Source organism: Chionomys nivalis, chromosome 3, assembly GCF_950005125.1.
Source record: "Chionomys nivalis chromosome 3, mChiNiv1.1, whole genome shotgun sequence".
Classification (NCBI taxonomy): domain Eukaryota; kingdom Metazoa; phylum Chordata; class Mammalia; order Rodentia; family Cricetidae; genus Chionomys; species Chionomys nivalis.
In genome coordinates, this window is record NC_080088.1 from 40,475,524 (window position 1) to 40,502,337 (window position 26,814).

Consider the following 26,814-nt stretch of genomic DNA (forward strand, 5'->3'; position numbering starts at 1 on the left):
CTGCTTTAAAAGGCAAAAGAAAAAAATCTTGGAGGGAAAGTCGAGAAGGTCTTTAAGCATGTTTTCCGGATGGGGCAATTGCAATCGAGTTAAATCTGATTTTGGTCTTAGCTTCGAAGAGGGATATGTTCTACACCACGTCTCCCTGGCTGGCCTGGGACTCGCTTCCTAGGACAGGCTGGCCTCGAATTCCATATCCCTGCCTCTATATTCCAGTCCCGGGACTAGAGGCGTGCGCCACCAGGCCTGTTCTCCCGCAGACTAGAAATTCTCGGGGTCAGTTCCCGTCATGGCTGCGCTCTCCAGATCCACAGATTTGGGGGCCTGGCCTCAAGTGAGAACAAAGGGGGCGGCGCCCCGTGACGCGCAGGCCCTCGGGCGGGCTCTTCAGACCCGGAGCTGTTTACTCGGGGCCAAGGCCGCGGGCCGCTGGGCTATAAAGGGCGCGCGGCGGGGCTCAGAGCGCCACGGGCTTCCGCTCGCCCTGCAGCGCGCCGCCCCCGGAGCCACGCGAGGCGGAGCTCGCCCCGGCGGCCAGGACGGTTCTCCCGGCGGCTCCCTGCGAGCCCAGGCCCCGGCTCGCTCCCATCGGCCGCCGCGCCGCGTGCCACGTGAGCTGGAGCCCGCCCCCGAGCGGCGCGCGCACCCGGCGCTGGGCGTCGCGTGACTCGGGCCGGCGCGCGGGGTGTGCGCGGCGCGCGGGGTGAGCGGCGGGCCGCCCCGGGCCGCGCCACTTCCGACGCTGCGCTCGGCTTGAGGTTCCGGGGCGCGCCGCTCGGGCGGCGGCGGCGGCGGCGGCGGCGGCCTGGGCTTCGGGCGGGATGGAGGAGGCCGCGATCGGGGATGCCGAACTCAACTGGTCCCGCCTTAACGTGTCGGCCGAGGCCCTGGAGTCGGAGCTGGAGGCGCGCGCCGAGGAGCGGCGGGGCTCGCGGGAGGCGCTGCTGCGGCTGCTGCTGCCTTACACCCGGCTGACGTCGCTGCCGCGGGCGCTGGGCGGCGGCTTCCCGCACCTCCAGCTCCTGGACGTTAGCGGCAACGCGCTCACGGCGCTGGGGCCCGAGCTGCTGACGCTGAGCGGCCTGCGCACGCTGCTGGCCAGGAACAACCGGCTCGGCGGCCCGGGCTCGCTGCCCAAGGGCCTGGCCCGCTCGCCGCTCTGCCGCAGCCTCCAGGTGCTCAACCTCAGCGGCAACTGCTTCCAGGAGGTGCCCCCCTCGCTGCTGGAGCTGCGGGCGCTGCAGACCCTCAGTCTGGGCGGCAACCAGCTGCAGAGCATCCCCTCCGAGATCGAGAACTTGCAGAGGTGAGAGGCGGCGGAACGGGGTGGGGATCGGGGTGGGGAAGGGGTGGAGAGCAGGGCGGTGGCCGGAGCTCCGTGGCACCGAGTTGGAGGCGAGGACTGCCGGGCATTCGCCAGTGGGAGCATACAGATGAGGTTGAGTGGGTCATGGCGTTTGGATCGGGTTTGGCCTGCGCAGATCTTCGAGGCAGTTTAGCCGCAGGCTTCCCTCACTCCCCCCAACGATGGACTCTAGAACTCTCCCTGTAGACCAGGCTGGCCGCGAACTCACAGAGATGCGCTTGTCTCCGCCTCCCAAGTTCTGGGATTAAAGGCGTGCGCCCCGAAATCCGGCTTTGCCTTACTTCTTGAGTCTAGAGAAGCAGCCAAATGGGCACCCATTAACGGAGGTGGTCGATTTCTAACTAGAAAGCCTTCCATGACTTGCTATGCCCTTGCATCAAAGTGCGTGCCCTTTAACGTGGCGTAGGAGGTGCTCTGGCCTACTCCCTTGTTTTTTATTCTGTTTCCAGATCCCTCTTCTCTTTAGCGTAACTGGAAATACTGTTTGTGGAGTTAGTGAGCATCTGCATTTCCCATCGTGTTGGAAAGGCAACTTGTCACTCGCTAAATGTGGATTGGATTGGGTGGATGCAAAGCCTCTTTCGGGGAACTTAGTCACACTTCAAAATCTTATCTTAGGAGTTGCTTCCGTTATCCTTTCTTTCTTTACCTTTTCTTTCAGGTTTTTTAGACAGTTTCATTGTGTAGCCCTCCCTGACCTGGAACTCACTCTATAGACCAGGCTGGCCTCGAACTCCGAGAGTTCAGGCCCCTGCCTGAAATTAAAGGCATGCTCCACCACCGCCCATCTTGTGACTCCCTTGTTTACTGTTTCCCGGACAATTACAGCCAAACTACTTTGTCTCTGTCTCACTCATTAAACCGTTGCATTTATCTTATTGACTATAATTTTTTTCCTTACAGGAGTTGTCTACCTCACCTAAGTAGGTTTTTCAGTAATGTAGAATTTAATGGGACGAGGAGGTACAGGAAAAGGGGACTGAGAGTTCCCTAGGGTGCCCTGCAGGGAAGTTGGAAGTAAAATAGCAGCAATGAAGTATCTTCTATTTGTTAAATATTTTCAGCTCCTTCATTGGATGAGCCAAGATAAAAGAATGTGGAGCAGGAAAGAACCTTTGAGTTAACAGGGAAAACATTGACCTGGGAATAAAAATCAACATCTCAGCCTTAGACGGGCCACTCAACGTGTCCTATTTGCAAAATGAGGCATCTGGACACCGCGTCCCTTAATTTGCTCCTTGATAGATGTTTACAGAGTACTTAGTGTGTCCAACGCTTTCTTTGGTTCTGGGGAGACATGAGCTTTCCCTGCCCGCATGGATCTGACAAATATATTAGCAAAGGGTAAAGACGCTAATGCGTCATAGACTTCCTTATTAAATTACAGAGCTTAGAAGTCAGTCCTGGGCTGTGAGAGCCCTTCGAGACAGGAGAACCAGAAGAACGGGGATGTGACCTATTTTGGTCCTGGAGCAAGTGCCATTTGAGTGCCTTTTGAAGAAAGGAACCATGAAGGTTAACCTGACTGTGAGCCATTGGGATCACTCCAAGTAGAGAAGAGTGGCTGTGAAAGCCCGGACAGGAGGAGGAGAACAATGGCCAAAGTGCTGAAAGACGGGCATTGTGCTAGAAAGTGGAGGACAGAAACCGGGGCCACTCAGGCTGCATCACAGCTTGAAGACTGCCTAGAGCGTGGGTTCCATTCCGAGTGCACGCGTGTCTTGTTCCTGTGACATGGGAGACAGGGAACTTTGAGGCTGCTTAGGAGGCTGCTGCAGTAGAGTAGAAATGATGGTAGTCTACAATAGGCTATGTGTTTGGGAAAGAGAGGATGTGGGGCAGTTAAGGAGAGGTTTTGTTAGTTTGACAGGTTTTGGTTCCCTTTAATTATGATATGTAATTCAACCTTTTCAATTCCAGCATATTAAGAGGAACCCAGGGAGAGTATTATCTCCACATTGAAAAAGAAGTAGGCAGACTACATGTGTGGAAACATAAAACTACGCGGTGCCCTTTGCCCCGTCTTAGGGCTCTAACATTCTGTAAGATGAGGTGAGGAACAAAGGCTCGGAGAAGAGAAATCTCAAGATCACAAACCCATTAAGTAGTAGAACTGGGTTTGACTTCTGGGGTCTTGTTACCAAACCCATGAGTTTTCCACAGTGGGTGGATAGGGCTAGGACCTGAGTCCCTGGGCTTCTGTTGTGCTGGCTTGAGTGATCCAGAGGACCGCTTTAGGTCATTTACACCTGGTTGACCTGATTTTCCGGCCTCATACCTGCTACTGAAGGTTGTTAGTCTTTAATCTCTTGACTTGATAAATTGTGGGGCTTTTTGCATTGTGATTTTTGTTGTCAGTCCTGTGCTTTATTTCTCTACTGATAGGAATCAGCAAAGGTCAGGTAACGAATTCTAGTTGGATGTAGGCCAGAAGGGTCATACGGAATTGTAGTCCTAGAAAAAGAAGCAGCTTTGGCCATGACCTAGTTCATTTCCTTTTCACGGATGAGGAAGCTGAGATTTCGTGTGAATGAGTTGCTTGGAGCCAAATCCTGACCACAATGAGAGCTCGGTGGTTCAGTTCTCAGACTGTTAACTATTTTGTTTTTTTGTTTTTTTTTTCACGGTATGCTAGTACTAGAAATTAATTTTCTTTCTTTATTTATTTATTAAAGATTTCTGCCTTCCCCCGCCCACCACCTCCCATTTCCCTCCCCCTCCCCCATCAAGTCCCCCTCCCTCATCATCCCTAAGAGTAATCCGGGTTCCCTGGAAAATGGGAAGGTTGGTGGTGTCACAGTCGCTTGGAGCCTATGTAGCTCTTAAACACCGTGTCCTTCCAGAGTCTGTGTAACCGCTCTTTGTTGTGAACCTGGCATGGGCTGCACTGCTCCTCGCCACCCTTCTGGTGCTGAGGGTGGACCACGTGACCTTCCATCGCGGCAAGAGCCACTTCTTGAGCCAGTCTAATATTTTGGCACATGAAGAAGATTCTGTCCTTTTACAGAACAGTTAAGAACAATTTTTAAAAGAGCATATGACCAACAGAATTTTCCCCTTCTCCACCTGTTACTGTTCCAGGAAGGGTAACAAATCTTGGTTTCGTGTGCATTGGCCTGTTCAGGTTTTCCTGTGTGTTAGATGTAGCTTCATTCTGCTTGTTGATTTTTCCCTTAGTGGCAAAAATCTGAATTAAAAAAATTATTCTAGGGCTGGGTGGTGGTGGTGCATGCCTTTAATCCCAGCACTCGGGAGGCAGAGGCAGGCGGATCTCTGTGAGTTTGAGGCCAGCCTGGTCTGCGAGAACACGTTCAAGGACAGGCCTCAAGCTACAGAGAAACCCTGTCTCAAAAAAAAAAATTCTAAAAGAGGACTTTCAGACAAATAACAAACAAATGGGTACTGGAAGTTTTGTTTATTTTTATGACTGGCTTCATTCCCCCCGAGTAAGTCAGGCCATCGTATAAATATACATTCTGTTCATTAAAATATAGGTTCTTCAGCAAATAAGTGTAAGTTTTCAGCTTTGTGTAGGCAGGCTTTTTTTTTTTTTTACAGTGCTGAAAAGGTAGGAGTGGTTCACAGTTTCTTCTAATGAACTTAGGTTTTATTCCTCAGTTCAGAAACTAATTGAAGAAGGGCTTAAATTTATTTCTCACTGAGCAGCAAACTGAGTAAATGGGTTGTGTGACTCTGGATGCTATTTGGAGACTGAATCTGAGCCAAGCAAGTTTCATGGGTCCTTTTCTCATCTTTTTAAAAAAAGCAGTGTCTTTTTTTAGTGACTGTCTATTGGTGTCTGTTTAGTGTGGTCTAGGAGGACTGTGACAAGAGAGGACAGTCCCTGGAGTGTTAAAGCTATTGCAGCTATCCTAGGAATGACTAGCCCAACAGATGATAAGTAGAAAAATGTGCTAAAATTTAAATAAAACAGTGTGCCTGTTTCAAACCTTGCATTGAATTTGTGTTGATTTCCTTTAATTTCATACTATTTTGAGGGTAGTCACCCCCCATGCCACCTCCAACTGGCATGCTCTCGTGCACACGCTTGCGCCCTCTCTCCCTCCCTCCCTCCTAGGTTCAATTCTACCTCCCTCCCCACCCAACTTCAAGTTCTCTTTTTGTTTTTCTTTTAAACCCACCAAGGTCATGGTTCCTATTACCCTGCTACTCTTGATCACAGGGCCTGTCCTAGAGTGTGGTGGTTGGTGGGTTTTCCTAGAGTATGGTGGTTGTTGGGTTGAGCTTGCGCAGGTCTTTTGCCTGCTATCACAGTTGCTGTGAGTTAGTGTGTGCAATAGTCCTTGTGTCTAGAAAATACTGCTTCCTTGAAGTTATAGAAGAGGCCTTAAGTCCAATCAGAAAGTGGTTGGTTTAGTGCTGTAACGTCATTGCCACTTCTGCACCAGTGGCTTCTCTGCCTGGCCAGTTCCTGTAGCCTGAAGGGTTCACAGCTGGCTGAGATTGATGATTACTTTCCTCTGGTATTGAACATAACTCCTAGCTAGCCAGAGAGGTGGATCTTCCAGGGCAGTACCAGTTGGATTTCTCCATGGTTTATGATTCACATATGTATGTCTTCAGCAGTGTGTCTAACCAGCAAGAGCTGGAGGATAGCCAAAAGCAGTGACAAGAGCCTGTGATATTTAGGGGTCTCTAAGACCCCATAGACCACAACTCAGAAAAGAAGTAAACTATTCCTAGTATGTTATAGTTGGTATTCTGCCGGCTAGTTTTATGTCAGCTTGATACAAGCTACGATCATTTGGGAAGAGGGAATCTCAATTGAGAAAATACCCCTACCAGATTGGCCTGTGCTGCATTTTCTTAACTGATGATTGATGTGGGAGGACCCAGCTCACTGTGGGTAATGCCACTCCTGGACTGGTGGTCCGGGGTGCTAGCTACTAAGAAAGCAGGCGGAACTGGGTTTTCTGCTGTTTCTACTAACTTGTAGCATTATTTTAATAAATGTTATAATAGCTGCCTACTAAACAGAAAGAAAGAAGCCAGGTTGTATGGCACACACCGTTAATCCCCAGCATTAGTATTTTCTCTGCATGTATGACTTTGTGAGGGTGTCGGGTCCCCTGGAACTAGAGTTACAGATGGTTGTGAGCTGTCATGTGGGTGCTGGGAATTAACCCAGGTCCTCTGGAAGAGCAGCCAGTTCACTTAACTGCTGAGCTGTCTCTTCAGCCCCCAGTGTGTTTTAAACACTATGATTTGCTTTGAATTCAGCAGTTGTCTAACTACAGAAAAGGATGTTTAGAACAGATGTTTGCTTAGAAGTTTAATTCTCATAAATCGCTGAAAGATTTCAAGTCCCTAGAGCTTTGGGAATTATTTGAGTTTGAAAGTGAGAAGTAATTCTGACAGTGTAAGTTTAATATTCTGATCATGACATGATTAGTGATATCTATGAGTTGCAAAAGAGGATTTATGAGTGCATCATTCCAAAATCATAGGCTATATTTCAGAATTTCAGATCTTTCTCTGGCAAAGTCAGAACAGCCACTGGCGGGTGGCATCTAGTCCATGTGAGTCATTCTCTAGCCTACATGAAGAGCATGTGTGATAACAGTCACCAGAGACTACTACCTCCTACTGACACCCCTTAAGGATTAGTTTCCACCTGGAAAGAGCATTCAGTTCATAGCGCTGACCTAAGTAAAGAGTACGTGTTTATCCTCGCTCTGGAGCATGCTGCCATTTCACTGTTGAAATCTTTATTAAAAACTTCCAGGTTTGGTAAACTTTTCTCCCCAGTAGTGTTCTTATTAAAATAATTCCTCTTGTAGGATAGTTTTGTTGTGTGAATTCCAAAAACTGTTGTTTTATTGGTGTTGTGTTGCTCTGTCTTGTTTCGAGACACTCTCATTGTGTAGCCCTGGCTGTCCTGGAGCTCCTCCATGTTGTGCTCTGAGAGTCTGAGCATTAACTTATTAACCCATACTTGGTAGGATCAAAACAGCCTGCCTAGGATTTTGGTTTTCATTAGTATTTAGATAGATATTTACTGGTAGAAAAGATGAGCTTTAGAACCAGAGTGCGTCTTTGTCTAGGTGGTCAGGTGGTTTGTATTGTTTTTGCTACAGAGTAATCTTAGAAAGGAAAACTATAAATGCCACAGTGCCTGTCTGCTTTACCTTTCTAAGTGTTAACATTTGTCTAGAGAGAATCGCAAGCTTGAAAAGCTTTACATAATAGGAACTAGAAAAGAGTATACCATTGATAGAGTTAAAACAGAAGACAGCTTCAGATTCAGGCTGACTGTTAGAATCACCCCAGAGCAAGGGAAAGCAAGCTTATAAAAGGCAGGTAGAATTTATTAGATGGGAGCGATTGATTTTGCCTGAGAATGTATCTGATGGGTGACCACGAATGTGGAAATTTCTCAGTGAAATAGTAAGGGAAGTTTTGAAATGAACATTTATGGAAACACAATTGGAATTCTTAGAAAAACGTGCAGCTACCTCCCACATCTATTCATGATTTTATTTACTGGCTCTCAGGTACTCACAATCAACTGTGACCCAGAAATATGACATGCAGAATTCTAGAAATAAGCATTTCATCACTTTTAAGTTGTAGTCCATTCTGAGGATCATGATGAAATCATGAGTTGAGTTGCTCCATCCAAAACCTGAATGGGCCTTTGAAGGTGCTACCCAGTCCCTGGTTCCTGCTCTCTGCTCCTTGGTCCCCCTCATCTACCTTAGTACTCTGTAGGCCTGCCTGCTCGTTAATCACTTAGTAGCTGCCTTGGTGATTGTTTTTGCTTAACTGGAACAGAATTCCTAACAGAGTAACTTGAGGACAGAACTGGCTCACAGTTTCAGACAGTGTCAGCCTTGTGGTTGGAAAGCGTGGGAAGCAGCTCAGTTCATGATGGAATGTGTGGCAGAGGTTGGCTCTTACATGGTAGACGGCAAGAACCAGGGAAGGAGAGGTCTGCCACTAGTGACCCACTTGTGCCAGTGAGGCCCCACCTCGACTAGCACCTCCAGCTGGGAACCAGGCATTCACAATAGGAATACATAGGAGCCACTGTGGATGACCGTAGAGCCGCTAAAGGGAAAAGGAACAAGTTAGTAACAGTGACTGGTGAGAGGAGGCCAGTTGTGGGAGGAAATTGAAGGACATCTACCAGCAAAATAGAAGTAGCATTATGACCCAGAACAGTGGGGGAAGTGAATGAAAGAAAGGAACTGTGCCGGTAAGAAAAGGCAGAACTGTAGGGAGACAATCCACTGAGATAGGTTGTTGTAGAACCTGCACCCTAACACCAGCAATCGGGTTGTTCCCTGTTTGTGCATGAAAGGTCCTTAAAAACACTTAGTAAATTAAAAGTGAAAAGATATTACTTCTCATTGGAATTGCACTGTGTTCCGGCCACACACACTCATCCAACTAATTGTGATTCTTCTAAACTGAGTGAAGTGACGCAGCTAGCTTTCATTTAAACCCCATGCACCAGAGGGTTGAGAGATGACTCTATTAAGAGCTGTCTTGGAAAGGGTTGGAGTTAGGTTCCTACCACTAAGATTGGTGCCTCAGAACTGCCTGTAACTCCAGCTCTAGGGGATCCAGTGACTTCTGACTTTTCTGAGCACCACACACATATGCATGTATGTAAATATTCACAGAAAATTAAGTATTAAAACCCACTCATCATACCTAGGATAATATTCAAAATTCTTGTGAGGCTTTGTGATCGACTTCCCAGGCTGCCGTTGACAATACCTCATTCCCACCGCAGTCTGATCTCCTCATATCAGCTATGCTACATACAGCTTTGCATCGCAGCCATCACTTCCCTCTGGAGCTCTGCTCACATCGCAAAATCTCCCAAGAGAAAGCTCTCCTGGCCACCCATGCAGAGTCATCTCCCATTACTTTCTGGTTGACCCCCTTTCTCCTGTAAGTGCTGTGTGCCCTAAGAGACGTGCTTCTTCAACAGCTCAACTAACTGACACTGAAATGGTGCCTAGCACGTGGTAGGTGTTCATATTTGTTGACTAGATATTTTGTGTGCTTTATAATTCTATGCCATTTAATAAGTAGCAAATAACTGGCCCTAATTCTTAGGCCAGGAAGGAGTAGAATTGAAAGAAATAAATGCTGACAGCAACAATAAAAGCTGGAAGCATTATTTATAGTCAAAGGAAGTAGATTTCAAAGCAAAATGGATTTAAAGAAACAGAAATACTACCGGGCGGTGGTGGCGCACGCCTTTAATCCCAGCACTCGGGAGGCAGAGGCAGGCAGATCTCTGGGAGTTCGAGGCCAGCCTGGTCTACAAGAGCTAGTTCCAGGACGGGCACCAAAGCTACAGAGAAAACCTGTCTCGAAACCCCCCCCCCCCCAAAAAAAGAAATACTTGATATGAATTAAGTAATACTCCAACAGGAAGTTTTAGGAGTCAGAAACTTGATATGCCTGCAGTGTAGCTTTTTGTGTATTGGAAGCAAAAAATGGCAGACCTCAAGGGAATGCTGTGGTTATGTAGGAGATTAACATCCAGTGAGAAGGCAGATGACAAACTAGAGCTTCTGAATTGCTCCTTTTACAAAGTCACTAAGAATTCTTGTAATACGTATAAAACAGACAAAAGGAGGTCACAAAGGAACAAGGCTCTGCAGAACACATTTAACAGAAATGCTCTCAGCAAACTAATGGAAATGTCTAACCCATGGGAAAATGGCATGAACAGGAAATGCTCTGAATGCAAATGGCCAGAACACAGAAAGACAATACTAAATTTCACAAACTAGTAAGCTGCCGCTCTATAGGTGGAAAGTTCAGAATGGCACCTTTCTTACACCATCAAATTATCTTAAGAAAACTAGAGTGTCCGCAGTGGGTATGGTTTGAGGTGGAGCTGGGATCACCAGAGAAGGCTGATGAGCAGGTGGCTCTCTGTTGTAATAGGAGTGGCGGGCTAAGTTTCTGGCACCCGGCCACCTGCATGGCTAGCTTTATATCCGAAATAATTATACGGAAACTGTATTCTTTTAAACACTGCCTGGCCCATTAGTTCTAGCCTCTTATTGGCTAATTTTCATAGCTTTGATTAACCCATTTCTAATATTTTGTGTAGTACTACGAGCTGGCTTACCAGGAAAGATCTTAACCTGCGTCTGTCTGGAGTGAGAGAATCATGGCGACTGACTGACTCGGCTTCTTTCTCCCAGCATTCTGTTCTTTCTACTCCGCCCACCTAAGGGTTGGCCTATCGAATGGGCCAAGGCAGTTTCTTTATTAATTAACCAATAAAAGCAACAGATTAGAAAGAAATCACTCCCACATCAGCTCTGGGAACTCTGGGTAGAGCAATTGAGGAGGACACTCACGTTCACTCTAGCTTCCACTCACATGCACATTTGCACACACATGTACAAAAAGTGAAATGCCCACCAGGTAATTCCTGTTTTGGATAACAGTGTGGTAGCCTGGTTTTTCCCACTTTAAAGCTGTTGTTTTGATGTTTCACTTGAAAGTGTTTGAAAGAATGATAGTTCTGAGCAGAAAAACAAAACCAAAAGTAATAGTGGGCAAGTTCCAAAAGGATTATAAGACTATTGTAAGAGCTGACTACCACCTCCCTGCAAAAAAAAAAAAAAAAAAAAAAAAAAAATCCCTTTGGAGACTTTCAACAGTCATAAGAAAATGGAGTCATGTTTTGTTACAATAAATGCACCCTACCTCTACCTCTAAGATGTTATTTTGTTAAGTAAACAGCCTTACCTAAAACTTGAACTTCATAGTAATGATTGGTTTTACATAATTTATTCAGTTTATTAAGAGCAAAGGAAAAAGTTTTATGTAGAAACTTTGTATATCGTTTTCTGCCCTTTTCCAGGAGTGGGCAGGGCTATTGGTTTCCCTGTTGTCTATTGGTAAATGCATCCAACACAAACATGCCAGCGTGGAATCTCATGGTGCTGTAATCTGGCATCTCCAGCCTTGTCTGGGTTCAGGAAAAGTTCTCTTTAGTTAACAGATGTGCCTGTTGAGTCTTTAAAGCCCCCTCTTCTACCTGGAAATATCTTTTTCTCTGTCTGTGGGCTGAGTTCATAGCCCAGCTGGGTTCACAGTACTCTGGGAAGCTTTTCCAATGAGAGCTGCTGTGACCCTTCCTGTCCTCTTTCAGTGCCCTGAACTGTTCCTCTTGTTTTGGTGGCTTAATCATATGTGTCTTGTCTAACAAGATAAGGTATCAACTCCCTGGGGATTTCATTCTCTCTCTGGAGACTGCCTCTCACAGTGTTTCCTCAACCTATGGGTGGTGACCCTTTTGTGGTCAAATGACCCTATCACAGGGATAACTAACCTAAGACCAGTTTCATTATATCAGATACTTACATTATGATTCTTAACAGTAGCAAAATACAGTTATAAGTTATCAGTGAAACTAATTTATGGTTGGGGTCACCAGAACACGAGGAACTGTATTAAGGGGCTGCAGCATTGAGAACCACTGGCTAGTTTATAGCAAATCCTGAATAAGACGTATGGTGAATGTGTCTGCTACAGTGGAGGCAATGAAATATCTTGACCAGCTGTGTTTATTTACTTTTTTACAATTTGCTTTTGCAGTTTAGAATGCTTATACCTTGGAGGAAACTTCATTAAAGAAATCCCACCAGAATTAGCAAATCTCCCTTCTCTGAATTACTTGGTGTTATGTGACAACAAAATCCAGAGTGTGCCTCCTCAGCTCTCACAGTGAGTAGTCTCGGCTTCTCGACACAGACAGCTGTGGTTGGGAACCACTGTCAGAACGCTCTCGTGCCTTGTGTATGGGAAAGAATGAAGAGTGTGCCCGTAATCAGCACTAGGGAGGCCGAGACAGGAGTGTCTTAAGACTAGCTTGATTCATAAAGAAAAGGAAAAGAAATGGGTAGTCAAAAAAAGTTTGTTTTGAGCTGAGTAATTTTAATAAGTGGTTTATTACCCAAGTTATTTGCTCAGCTTGCTGTGTGTGTGTGTGTGTGTGTGTGTACATGTGTGCAGGTAGGTACAGGTATGCATGCTCATGTGGAATGCCATTCATTTCTTTTGAGATGGGTCTTTCATTGGCCTGGAGTTCATCAATTGGTCTAGACTTGTTGGCCAGAAGGCCTCAGGGAATTACTTGTGGGATTACAAGTATGCACCACACCTGACAATTTTTTACTGGCATTTTCACATTGATGCTACGGACTGAACTTGGATCCTGTGCAAGTCAGAGACTTTACTGACTGACCCAACCTTTCAGCTTTCTTCTTGTTTGTGTTTTTTTTAAAGATATATCTATATCTAGATATACCTAGATACAGATATCTATTTATCTACCTTTATATCCATATCTATAGATATATAGAGGGAGAGAGAGAAAGAAATATTTGGTATAGCTTTCCTTGGGTCTTGTGGAACTTGGCAATTTGTATTTTATGTTAAGCACTCCTGTCCAGGTATGGCTTTATAATGAAAAGGATCATTATTCATAGCACACCTGAAATCATTTCAGGCATGTAAGTGATAAATAAAATATGCCCTTCAATGTCTTTAAATCTATCTGTGTGTGTGTGTGTGTGTGTAAGTTAGGACTTTAGGATACTTTGTAAATGTTTTAAGTACTCTTAAGATCCCAGAGGGAAAGTCTTTGGTAGCATTTGTGAAGCTATATTTTGAGCTGTTTTAGACACTTTAATTTTTCCTTTATTGGCCTCAATCCTAATTGTTCATTCATATGGAAAGCTCAGACCCTGTATACACACATAGACGTGCTTATGTATGTTAGAAATGTATGTAAGCGTAGCTTTCTAGGCTGTTGTGCTCATCCGCTGCCCTTGGCTTGTATATTGTGTTCTCTCTAGGTTGCATTCCCTTCGTTCCCTGAGTCTCCACAATAACTTGCTGACATACCTGCCTCGTGAGATCCTCAATCTTATTCATCTGGAAGAGTTGAGTTTGCGAGGAAATCCACTGGTTGTCCGTTTTGTTAGGGATTTAACATATGACCCTCCAACTCTTCTGGAATTAGCTGCAAGGACCATTAAGATCCGGAGTGTTTCTTACACTCCCTATGATCTTCCTGGGAATCTCCTTAGATACTTGGGTTCAGCCAGCAATTGCCCAAACCCAAAATGTGGTGGTAAGTGAGTCTGATGTTAGCCTTTTTCACTCATTTAGCCATTTGTAAAAATTGATTCTGTGTTTATTTAATTAGCTCAAGTGTCTTCACACAAAGGTGTTTACCCCCTGTGCCTCCTTCCTTAGAAATTATTTTCACACTAGTTTTCTTTAAAACACAAGGAAAATACCCAGGATGTCTTCCTGCTTTGGAACATTGTGTTGAAAGTAAGATGATAAGATAAAAGGAAACACAAAGAAGTGTAAATGGTTCTAATTCCTTAAAATAGTTTGAAAATGTTTGCTATCTTCCATGTAAGTCCGTGTTTAATGAGTATGGAAAGGTGCTGGCATGAGGACAAGTGTAAATACCGAGAAAGCATGGCACTGCCTTATCAGAGCCAGGTGAGAGTTTCCCAGAAAGGGTCATTTTAAGATGAGAGGTGATAGAGGAAATCTCAAAGATTGTTGCAAGACAAAAAGGCTGGGTTTAAAAAGAAAACCATTCTCCGAGCTGGTTTGGCCTCCTCCCCTCAGAAGCAAGGGTTGCTGTCTTCCTCTGTGGACTTCTGTCTGTCCTGAAGTGGCTTTGGCAGAGGCAGGAACTGTTGAAACTGGGTGTGAAGATTTGTAAGAGGCAGCATTCACACCATTGCTTCCTGTGAAATCCAGTGTGCCAGAATCTGCCTTTTTGGGAATGACCCTCTAAAAAGAAAAGAACTCTTCTCTTTGCCGGGTTTTTATTGACTTCTTTAGTATTCTAAAGAGTTGTTTATCTTAGGAATGCCTTAAAAATTACAAGTTTAAATTTTCAGATAACATCAATAAATAAGTAAAATAAAATCAATCATGCTTTCCTATCCCCACCACCCCAGGTTCCTTATTAATTATAAGTTAAAAATTATCTCATTTATGAGACATTTTCTCTGTATGGTTTGAAAGCTTAGAGATAAAAACTAGAGATAACCTAGTTATGAGGCTTTATTATAAGCCTATTGAATGTATCTACTTTCTCAGTTGTTCAGAGTAGTAAACCATAAAGGGTTACCGGGGAGCCAGATTGGCACGTGTTTTTATTCCCACACTCAGGAGGCACAGGCAAGGAGCTCTGTCAGTTGGAGGCCATCCTGGTCTACACAGAGAGTTCCAGGCCAGCTGGGTTACCTAGTAAGGTCCTGCTTTTAAAACGTTATCGAGGGGATCTTGTCAGTTGGGAATTCTCCTTTGATTAGACCACATTCCTTTGTTTTGGTCCATTGTGGGATAGAGAATAGTTGGGAAACTTGGGCTTGAAGGTGAGATTTTTCTTCAGAGAGACAGTGGGCACAAATCTCCATAGTTTGGTTATACTGCGTAGGGGTGGCCTTGGGTGTGTAAAGTATTTCTAAAGGACCAGCTAGAGTCTAGACACGGTGACCTTGCTTTCCTCTCAGCTCTGGCTGTAGCTCTACTTCACTGAAGGGTCATAGTTCAGGAGCACTAAAGAACCAAGTAAGGGAAGTACCAGTTTTAATCTACCAAAGTATATTTGATTTTGCATACACTAAATGAGATCATCAGCTCTGTAACCCAGAGACTTAGAGCCAGCATAAATGTAGAGTGGCTTTGTTTCTGCCAGTTTTGCTCTCCCAGTGACTGTGCACATGTGTAACCCTAAACCCTTGAGACGGGTGGAGGCAGGAGGATCCGGAATTTAACTTTTTTCAGAATGGTGGTGGTGGTGTTTTTTGTTTTTTGCTTTTTTTTATAGAAAAAAACTGTGCGTCTTTGCTTTTACTGATTTGTATTCTTCTTCTCTCCAGGAGTTTATTTTGACTGTTGTGTCAGACAAATTAAGTTTGTGGACTTCTGTGGGAAGTATCGCCTCCCCCTGATGCACTATTTGTGTTCTCCAGAATGCTCTTCCCCCTGCAGCTCTGCCTCGCACAGCTCCACGTCCCAGAGTGAGTCTGACTCAGAAGATGAGGCCAGTGTTGCTGCGCACAGGATGCAGAAGGTCCTTCTTGGTTGAGCAGCAGTGGGTGTTGACAATGCTACAACACTAAGCAAAGATGATTCAAAAAGAAAATGAAGCTTGAAGTTGATTGGAAACCTTAGTGTTTTCGTCTTGACTGTCCATGTAAGAGTTGCAGTGATCTATCTGTTCAGAAAGATTGAGTCCAGTTCCGTGCTTAGGTTCTTTGAGTGTAATTTATTCTGCATGGCAGTTCAGAATTCATCAGCTGGTTGGTCACAATTTTTACTAAGTCTTTGATCAAACACTAGAAGAATGGTACACTCTGAGGAGCAGTCACAATCAGCCTGGAGTGGTGTTACCTGAGGCCATTGGGTTGACTAAGACATCATCACAATTGTGCTTCCAGAGTTGTCCTGATCTGTACTGAACACTAGGCCATAAATAGAATGAGCGTCATCCGTTCTTGAGCCTTTCTGACCAACTAACTGGTACCATGAGGACTATCACTTTTAAATGGGATATTTAAACTTCAGCTCTTGTTTTGTATGATTGTTACTAACTATATGCAGTCTAGTTGTGATGTGTTACAGTGCCTTAATCATAGCGAGGGTATGGAAGCTTATTCTAGAAATGATTTCAGAGAAGCCTGCAACCTGACACTCTGCAGAACACTTGGAAATGTGCTTTAACAGGCTAGGTAGAGAACTGTGTAGATAATACCCAGCCCTACAGGCCTGGAACTCTATGTAGAATGGGCTGGCCAGGAACTCAGAGATCCACCTGCCTCCACCTCCTGTTGCCGGCATTAAAGGTGCGTGCCACCACCTGCCTCCATGACCATCCTAACTTCATTTTGTTAATTGCAATGATCTCTTGTAAGCATGGCTTTTATGGGAGTGATCAATCTATTTGCCAAAAGATAGAATAATCTATAATAATATTTCTCAACAGGAAAATCTAAGAAAAACTGCTTTATAATAGTGGACTAAATCAAGAAAAGTGGCCATGGCTGTGCATACCTCCAAACCAGCACTAGGAGGTACAGGCAGAAGATGAGTTCAGAGTTAGCCTAGGCGCCATTGTGAGGTTGGGGCCAGCCTGGGATAGATACATGAAAACTTGTCTCAAAGTGGGGGTGGGTTAGGGTGGGGGTGGATTTTAACCATGAAATGTGTCTCCTTTGCTTGTATTATATACTAAATCAAAACTTCCTCTGCATTTGAAAGAAAAACTACAACTAGATAACATGACAGTCGAAGATAGTCAGAAGTGGAGCTCATTATGTTCATCTCAATAGAACCGTTGAGCACTGAGAAAGAAGAATCAATAAAACAGGACAGAAAACGCTAAAATATCGTATCCTTAAAGTGTAGGAGAAAAGTAGCAACACAAATTATTGTCATTGGAAATTAACAGATTTGCTAGCTAGTTGATTATGCAATAAAAACTAATGTTAAAACTATAAGTTGGAATTAGGAAATATTGACTCTCAATACTGATGATCAAATAAGCAGCCTGTATGTAGTAGCATGAAGACTGGTTGGTAACAGTAGATTCAGATCACGTTAGGACGCCGGTGATCTCTTGAAGAGTGCTTTGTTAGAAGCCAGCTGTATGCCGACAATATTTGCATGGTAAGTTTCTTGTATATATTGCTTTTATTTTAGTAGATTATATTAGTAGATTATAGGGTAATTCAGGGTTTGTGTGTGTTTGTGTTACGTCATGAAACACGAGAGTTTCGTGGCTGCAGTTGTGAAACGCTGCTATAGTGAGTCCCCTTACCTTTTCCTCAAAATAGTGTAGTAAGATAATTTTTTATTTAGGAATTTTCTTCCTGTGTTTATAGAAGTGATGTTTGTACTGCTAGCATAGTTAATTGTACTATAGAAGTTATAGTCTTTGTACTTCTCCAAGTATGCAGGTGAAAGCTGCAGACTGCTGGATTAGGACAGGCAGCGACACTTGGGCAGTACCCAGTGTCCAACTTGTAAATGCTTTGTAACTAGATGACTTTACTTAAACAACATAGAATATTTTCATGGAAAATGTTCAGATGATGGGACCCTATTCTTCTGGTTTAAATACTTCTAGTTTTTTGATTGATAATCCTCTAGTACTAAGTGATAGCTTGAGTAGCCTTTTAGGAATTACTTGTAAATAGCCTTGTAAATAGAGCATCTAATGCTACCCTTTCCAGCTTCCTGGAGAGAAGCTGTACTGTTTCATCTGTCATAAATGTAAATATTCCAGCCTGTGGCATGTAGATGTATCTATCCTATGGAGTTCTTTCAATGAAGTGTTTTTTATGTGTGTAGTTAAACTCTGTGAACAGTGAGCCAGGTCAGCTTGTAGCTGTCTTTTGGGCAGGGGTTGGGTTTGTAGGGATAGATGCAGTGCATGCTAAGCAAGCTACAGTCAACGCCTAGCATAGATAGCTTTTAATGAAGTCTTCTTTGGTGGCTGTTTTACCTTTTTTTGTTTTTAATCAATCTTTGGCCTTATCCTTTACAAGAGCTTCCAATGATTGCTAAAATCTTTTTTCTTTCTTTTTTATCCTTTTCCTTTTTTAGAAAACTGATTATAGACATTAGCTTAGTGAGATAGGAATAGGCCGTTTAGAATTCTGATCATCTTCTGAAGTCAGCTGAATGTCGTAGTAGTGGTAGTCTGTCTCGCTAGTTATGAATCCCATATTTACCCAGCTAATGAACTCTTAGAGTTTCAGAATTGGCAAGGGCTAATTTTCATAATACAGCTATTTTATTTTCTGAGACAGGGCCTGGCTGTGTAGCTCAGGCTAGCCTTGAACTTACTGTGTGTAGCCCAGTCTTGGCTCAGCTTCCCGGCTGCTTGAGTCACAGGTGTAAACCACGGACCCAGCTCAGTAGAAGTATGCCAGAGGGGCCTCCTGGTCTGAAAGTCTTGATGTTTAAAATTTTGTCACTAATATTAAAAATAAACATACATTGTAAATTGACTTCAAATATGAGAAAGTTGGGGGTGATGTAAATAAAAATTAAAGGCAACCCTCAATAGTGCAACGTGTCAGTGCAGACCAGTTCTGACAGACACTGCAAAGACTGGGTTTATGAAGGCTCAAGAAGAGGCTCCTTGCTTGAATGTTAAGAAAAAAATCTTAGAAGCAGCAAAGGATAGGGAAAATTAAGCCAGTGAAGCTCTGTTGAGTAATAAGGAATTGTTTTAAAATTGACTTGCCAAGTGGTCTGTTGCTGGCATCTGATAGCCTGGTCACTGAGTTTAATACTGTTATTATTCGATTGGTCCCTGTGCTGGAGGCTGCTCCATTGCTCTGGTGAAGCAGAGCCAGCAAGCTGTAGGCTTTCTCTTACCCTTGCCTCATTGGCCTCGCTACTAGTACAGCAGGTAGCCCTGGTGAATTGCGCTTTTTTCTTTTAAACTGCAAATTAAACATTTAGTAGTAGCTCTTTGCATAAAAACATTCTGTTAAATTCCCATGTGAGTGCTTATAGATATGACTATCAGTAAAAGTGTATATGTAAAATTATTTAGCTGCATTTAGCTTAAAGTGCCTAATTTTTACCTAATTGATTTGCCTTTCGTCTAAAAGTAGATTTTAAGTATTGCTCTCCATTTAAATCAACATACTGAGTTTTTAAGTTAGGCTAGGCAGTGTAACCCTGGTGAAGGGTGCTGTGTAGGCTTCAGGTGTGGGACCTATAGCATGTAACTCTGTTTCTTTGCTTAGTAAAGAAGTGTTTAGTTAGCTTCATCTTCTGTATGCTAAGCATTTAATATTATGTAACATTGATTCAGTAGCATGTAGTTTTATATTTTCATCATCGTGTAATCTAGTATAGTTGGTAGCAGTATCCTTTGTGGTCTGAGAGTAAGTGCCTTAAGTCTTCCATTTAACTCAGAATACAGTACATAAAGTATATTATATGGTAAATTGTCAGTGATGGCCATGTGGTCTTCTGCATTGACTTGAAGGAGAAAGTCTGATCCTGAGAGATTCCTTTGCCACCACAGGCCTGCTGGTTTCTCTGAGGCGGGGTGAGGCTTCTCGGGAGGTAATCTTAATCATACTGTACCAGGAGATAAGAGCCCTCTGGAACCAAGGATCAAGCACCACCGCTACCCTGCCCCCAGAAAAGAAGTGTGTCTTTTTATATAGTATTTTATTCAAATGTATATGCTACCACAAAGGACAACAGAAGTTATAGCATCTTAGGAAAATCTTGTCACTGAGGTATATAGCATGTTGTATCACCATTTTCCTCTGGGCTGAGGGGGTGGTTTAATATGTGTAAGTGCCACCGTTCTTTTTACATTTTTCTTGATCTCTATTTACTAAGGATTAAATTAAGCATTCCACTAACTCACAGCTGAATACTTAGAAGGTGGTCTTGGTGGGTGCTGCTAGGCTTTCTCTTAGCATTAGTCAGCCTCAGTCATTGATAGAATATCCAGTCTCGTGTGTGTGTTATGTGTGTATTAAATCTAGTAGCTTAGAGAAGGTTATTTACATGCAGAAAACTGTCTGCATTTACTAGAACATACTCTATTCTTTTGGCCATAAGTAAATTGAATAAAATTGTTTATTCAAAACTGCAGCTGGAGGAAGAAAGTAGGATGAGGTTGGTAATGCTGTTACTGCAAGGAAGTTAGTTGGTTTTGTGTACAGGGATGGTTGAGAATCCTTGTTCTCACAGATAATGTGCTCAGCACTGGTGTTCCTGAGAAACAGTGTTGACCCCAGTGGTCACTTTCTAGCAGTCATGTGCAGACTTGTGCTGAGGTTTGTTGTATTCTGAGTCCACTTGGTGTTGTTAGAACAGAACACAATGGGAAAGACTGTCTGCATAACCAGCCTTCGCTTTCTGTAAAGTCGGGGGCTTCAAATGCCAACAAGATGCTGAAAAGTGTTACTTCTACTTTGGTCAAATTATTATGTATGCTCTGACTTCTTTAGTTTTCAGTACCTAAAGTCTTATGTACTAGAAATATCTGTATAAGTATATATATAACTAAAATGTAACTCAGAAATATGAATTAATAATGGAGTTTGTTTTCTGGAAAAGATATAGTCCTGTTGTATCAAATTTATGTTACCTTATAATGGCTAATATTCTAAAAAGAATGCTTAAACTATTTAAATTCTTGTGCCTCCTTCCCCCAAAGGACATGAAAAAATATGATCTTATATTAACTCTATATACTTTCTTCATGAATTTTGCCTTAAACATTGTGCCTTGTTTTATTAAATTGTTTTATTAGATTCCAATTCTGGTCTTTGTAACAGCATTTTATTCTAAACAAACATTTATTTTAAAAAGAAAATTTATAATGCCTGTATTTGGTATATCACTGCTTATCTGTTTATTGAATTTATTTGAATACACAACTCCAAAAATAAAATGTGTATTAGCATTTATTGTGCGTGCTAGATACAAGAGAAAATCAAGTCAGAGCATGTTCTGCTGTGAGAGTTGCTTGTGTAGGCTCTAACCACCTTGCAGTCACGGGTTAGTTCCAGTTTGTGCATCATGGAATGGGAACTCTATAAAAAAGAAAATATTCTTTTTTAAAGTTTATTTATTATGTATACAGTGTCCTGTATGTGTGTATGTCTGCGGGCCAGAAGAGGGCATCAGATCTTATTACAGATGATTGTGAGACACCATGTGGTTGCTGGGAATTGAACTCAGGACCTCTAGAACAGCCAGTGCTCTTAAGGACTGAGCCGTATCTCTAGCCCAAGAAAATATTCTTAAAATTCTTAAATTGTCGTTATTGATATATATTTAACATTCGTATAAAGACTGAATTTAAAATGTTGGTGTGATAGTTTTAAAAGGTGCAGTAAATAAAAAATCTATAAAATAAGTCTGAACTTCTTAGAAAATTTATGAGCTTTTACAGCTGCTGAGCTCCTACAATTTTTGAATTTTTTGTTAATTTGAAAGCCTTTGTAACCTTAAAAATGGCATCTGAGGTTCTTCCTAACTTCTAGAGTCTACAATTACCTGTGTGCAAATGATCCTTCCTTTTTTTTTTTTTTGTAGCTTTCAAATATTTTTAAATTCTTATAATCACACTCGATGCATAATCACACTCGATGCCCCCTTTAGTCACCCCTATTTAGTTCTTTTACTTTCTCCTCCTAAAGCAATGCATGTGTAGCCAGGGGCCTAGTTAGTGGCTAATGAGAATGGTACCCTCATCTGTAATTAAAATTCCAGCCTTTATGTCACCTCCAATGACAGGGGGCGGCTTTGAAACAAATAATTGTTTCTTTTTTGTTTTTTATTTCTGCATCCTGTAAAAGGAAGACGTGGTAATTGGCCAATGGCTAGGAGTGAACCATATGGTTTGGGGATGCCAGTGGCATAATTATATATTACTTATATACATGTTTTATGCAGGTGTGCACTAGGAATTTCTCTCCGATCCTAAGCAGTCACAGAATCAAAGGTTCACCAGTGAGGGCCTGAGAAGACATATGCAGTAGACAACCCGCCATCAGGAATAGAACCTATGTTTCAACAGCTCGGAGACTACTTCAGTGAATCTCAGGTTTCAAGTCTCCTAAGGTTCTTCTGATGGGTGCTAGCCAGATTAAATATGACTGCAAGAGTACAATAAATAGCATACAGACCTACGCATATACTTGTTAATTGACACAGCCAGAAATCTGAAGAAACCTCTACCGAGAGTGCCTAGATTAGGTTGGTCATGGGTGCATCTGTGAGGGATTGTCGTGTTTATTCATTGATGCAGGAGGGCCCAGCCCATTGTGGTCCTGTGGTTATGTAAAAAGCCAACTGAGCAGGAGCCAAGGATTAGGCTAGCAAGTACTGGTCTTCTATGGTTGCTGTGTCAAATTTGTGCAGTTTCTGCCCTGAATTCCCTCAATAACAGATTGGATTTGGAAGTATACGCCAGATAAATCCTTGCCTCCAACTACCAGGTTGCTTTTTGGTCAGCAGAACAGAGCTGGTGCACCTAGTGATCTCGTGACTTTCTCATCATTGTGAACTCGACCCACACGGGGGATGGCAGTTGACACACACACACACACAGAGAGAGCTCCACATTCACAAGTCATGGGAAGAGAGGCTCTCGACTGAAGCTTCCAACCTTACACTAGGACATAGACCAGTGTAGACAGAGGGGTCAACTAGTTTCCATTGGGGCTCCATTGGTGAACTGCTTTCATGATTGATTTTATGTGAGTGAATTATTTGCTCATCAAAGAGAAGATTCTTTTCCTCATTCCCTGGTGTCATTAGGAACTCTCAGGTCAGATCTCTTCAGGTACTATTTACAAAGCAGTTGAATTGGGCTCTATCAGTACATTTAGACAGGCCCAACATCTTACACGGATGTGTGTGTGGTGTGCACATGCATGCATATGTGTGGTGTATGGGCACACATACACACATCCTATGCACACAGATACATACATCTAAAGATGGAAATTACTGACCACAGGAAGCAGAATGTGTGTGGCGTTTTCACTAGACTGCAAGGCTCAGAAGGATATAAATGTTGGCACCAGGGCCCTGATGTGAGCACTGTGTTAAAAGATAGCTTTTTTATTTTCTCCCTTGAGAAATATAGGAATGACGCCATCCTGAAACAAAGGCCAAGTGTTTGATCTGACATAAAACCAGGAAATCCAGAAATCCAGACCCCTTTAGTGTACATCGTCATAAAACTGGCCAGTTAGAAAGTTGAAGGGGTGTCAGAGGGGACACTAGGCAATGTTTTGGAACTCAGAACCAATTGTCAGAAGATCTATCATGCTATCCTGAGTTCTCCCCCCCCCCCATTGTCTTCCTATTCTTCCTTTGACATGATAATAATGCTTAGGCCACCCAATTGAATATAAAGAAAATCATGTGTCTTAACATCCAGGGCTCAGCAGTAGTCAGTAACTAGAAGCCTACTGAGCGTAAGACTGAAAATGAGGCTGTGGGTTCTGCAGGAGTCTCAGAATAGAGAAAACATGTCAAAAGGCTTGCCCATCCCTACCACTGGCAATCCTCAGAGAAGGCACAAACTACCAAAGCCAAGGAAAAGCTGGATCTCAAAGTCTTGTGGCTCCCAGGGATGAAGTTGATTTCAAACTCCATATGAATAAATGACTTTTCTGGGTCCCAGAGTGGCAAGAAGGATTGAACAGTGTGTGGTGCCCATCCTCCTCCTCCATCCTCCATCCTCCTCCTCCATCCTCCATCCTCCTCCATCCTCCTCCATCCTCCTCCTCCATCCTCCTCCATCCTCCTCCATCCTCCTCCATCCTCCTCCATCCTCCACCCTCCATCCTCCCCCATCCTCCTCCATCCTCCCCCATCCTCCTCCATCCTCCTCCATCCTCCTCCATCCTCCTCCATCCTCCACCATCCTCCACCTCCATCCTCCTCCATCCTCCTCCCTCCATCCTCTGAGCGGAACCCAGAGACCAGTGAGCAGGTATCTCTCCTTGCTTCAGAAGAACACTGCACAGCTTGCCTCTCACAGGAAACTTGGAGAAAGATAACACATTCCCTCCGTCCCAGGGAGGGAATTTGCAGCTTGGAACATGTACTTGACAAAAGTCCCAATCCCCAAACCTCACTGAGCCTACAAAGAAATAACACTGTCTAAAGGGACAGAAGGATCAGGTTTGTATCCCAGAGTTCAGAAGGCAGAAGTTGGAGAGTTTTTTGTTTTTTGTTTTTTAGATTAAGAATCAGGACTGTAATATGACTCTGACTCAAAAACCAGAGGTCTAGCCAGATGACTCAGAAGGTAAAGGCACTAGCAAAGTTTGATGACCTGAGTTTGATCCTGGGAACCCAAGCGGTGGAAGGAGAGAACCAACTCCCACAAGTTCTGACCTCCACAAATGCTCACTGGTGCATGTACTCCCCCCCCCCCCACAAACAAACATAGAAGGGATTTTTAAAAAAAATTTTTGCACTTGATTTTATACCTAAATGAAAGAGATTAATCACTACTGAGATCCAGATTAATGGGCTAAAAGATCAAGTAGGAAATATTTCAGAGCACAGAGCGAAGATGAGACTGGAGGACAAATAAATAGTCCAAGGGGTTTAGGGGGTTGTGTTTGGGGAGCTGGCTTGGGGCGGGGGGAAGGCTCAGATAAAAGAAACAAACTTGTAAAGGAGAAATTTTTTTAGACCAAGAAATCCCAGGGAATTACATTCCAGACTGTGAACACACCCTAGAAAGTTCCTGATCAAATCTGAAACTGTATGGAGGTGGGGTGGGGGTTATAAGAGGATACACAGCAGGAATTAGAGCCTGGGGATAGGAAGATGGCTCCCCAGTTAAGAGCACTTGATGTTCTTGCAGAGGACCAGAGTTCAGTTCCTACCGTACAAATAGCTAAGGTACCATCATCCTCCAGCTCTAGAAGATATGATGCCCTCTTCTGGCCTCCTCAGGTACCGCATGCAGTTGGTATACATACATGTGGGTGAAATACACACATAAAAATACATAAATCTTATTAAACCTTATTTAAAATATTACTGAAATAAATCATATTAAAAAGAACAAACAGGATCTGATCTCTGGAAGTTAGTACAATGATATCCACGGACTTCTGATAGGAAAGGACTCCAACTCGTGAAATATTTGACCAGTCAAAACTCTACTCAGTCATCAGGGAGAAAGCAATTTACTTACAAAAATGCGAAAAGTTGGAGGCTAATGCCTGTTTTCCTACTTGAAGAAAACGTTTAAGAAGGGATTTAACCGACCAACATAGAAATCCCAACAGAGCTAGGAGGATGATAGCAGGATGTCATGGTAGTGAGCAAGGAAAATTGAAATAGATTGCAGGCAAATGGATGGAGCTAGAAAACATCATACTGAGTAACGCAGACCTAGAAAGACAACTATCGTGTGTACTCACTCATAAGTGGTTTTTAATCATAAAGCAGAGAAATCTGGCCTACAGTTCACAATCCCAGAGAACCTAAACAACAACGAGGACCCTAAGAGAGACATACATAGATCTAATCTACATGGGAAGTAGAAAAAGACAAGATCTCCTGAGTAAATTGGGAGCATAGGGACCATGAGAGAGGGTTGAAGGGGAGGGGAGAGAAAGGGAAGGAAGCAGAGAAAAATGTATAGCTCAATAAAATCAATAAAAATAAATTTTTAAAAAAAGGAAATTGAAATAGAGGTACATAGGTTAAAAACACAGACCATAAATGTATAAGCACACGTGATAAACAGCACAAGGGCTAAGTAGGCCAAAATTGTAAGAAATGTAAGAAGAATTAGATAAAATAGTTATACCCAAAGACTCCAAAATACTGATTTCAGAATTGGTCAAATCTTGAGCACATGTTATGTATGGTATGGCATGGTCAAAGAATTGAATAATGGGCTGGAGAGATGGTTCAGTGGTTAAGAACATTGGCTGCTCTTCTAGAGGTCCTGAGTTCAATTCCCAGCAACCACATGGTGGCTCACAACCTTCCTTAATGAGATCTGGTGCCGTCTTCTGGCCTGCAAAAATACATGCAGGGAGAACACTTTATACATAACAAATTAAAAAATATATAAATATAAATACACCATCTCTCAAAAGAACAAAAAATGAAAAGCTATTTTGGTATCCATAGAATGCTTACAAAAGTCAGATGTATTTAATAATGAATTAATTCTTGAAGAGAGAAGACTGTATCCCAGCATTCAGAAGGTAGAGGAGGAAGGATCATGAGTTCAAGGCCAGCCTGGGCTAAGCAGTGAGAATCTGCCTGAAAAACAAACAAAAATGTTGTTAACAAATTCTCACAAGGACAATCTCTGGTCCTGTTGCTTTGTTTGTATTGGTGAGTCTGTCACCCAAGGCCCTGTGCTTTTCTCTGCCCTGCTGTGATGTGTCCTTAGACATAGTTTTTGATCTCACAAAAATAAAGTTGGAATTCAATAATATAAAAATTATCAAAATTGGGACTAGACCAATGGCTCAGCCGTTAGGCACTCATACAGTACTTCCCTCATAGAGGACCGGAGTTTGGCTCCCAGCTTGCAGTCTAGACAGTTCACAAACACCTGGAACTCCAAAGCCAGAGAATCTGGCAGCCTCCCAGGTAACCTGCACTGACAGGCCCAACCCACACACAGAAGCACGTGCATACAAAAAGTTAGGATTTTTAAATGATCAAAATCATGTGAAGAGAAAAAACTTCAAAGTATAAAGTACTTATAATCAACCAGAAAGAAAATACTTTTTACCAAAATCCAAAGGTCACAGTGAAAGCTATACTTGGAAAGTATAACTATCTACTATAAATGTTTTAAGTGTTAAATAAGAGAAAATAGAAGTTTGTTTTTCATAAATAGATTTGAAAAAAAA

The 26,814-nt window shown here is 43.0% G+C and overlaps 1 protein-coding gene across 1 annotated transcript; it reads left to right on the forward strand.

Moving 5' to 3' along the window:
- Positions 1-554: 554 nt before the first annotated feature.
- On the forward strand, positions 555-21,062 carry Lrrc58 (leucine rich repeat containing 58). The gene is made up of 4 exons (XM_057764084.1): positions 555-1,306; positions 11,969-12,097; positions 13,231-13,508; positions 15,289-21,062. The coding sequence occupies exons 1-4, from the start codon at positions 822-824 to the stop codon at positions 15,495-15,497; spliced, it is 1,101 nt and encodes a 366-aa protein (XP_057620067.1). The 5' UTR covers positions 555-821; the 3' UTR covers positions 15,498-21,062.
- Positions 21,063-26,814: the final 5,752 nt, after the last annotated feature.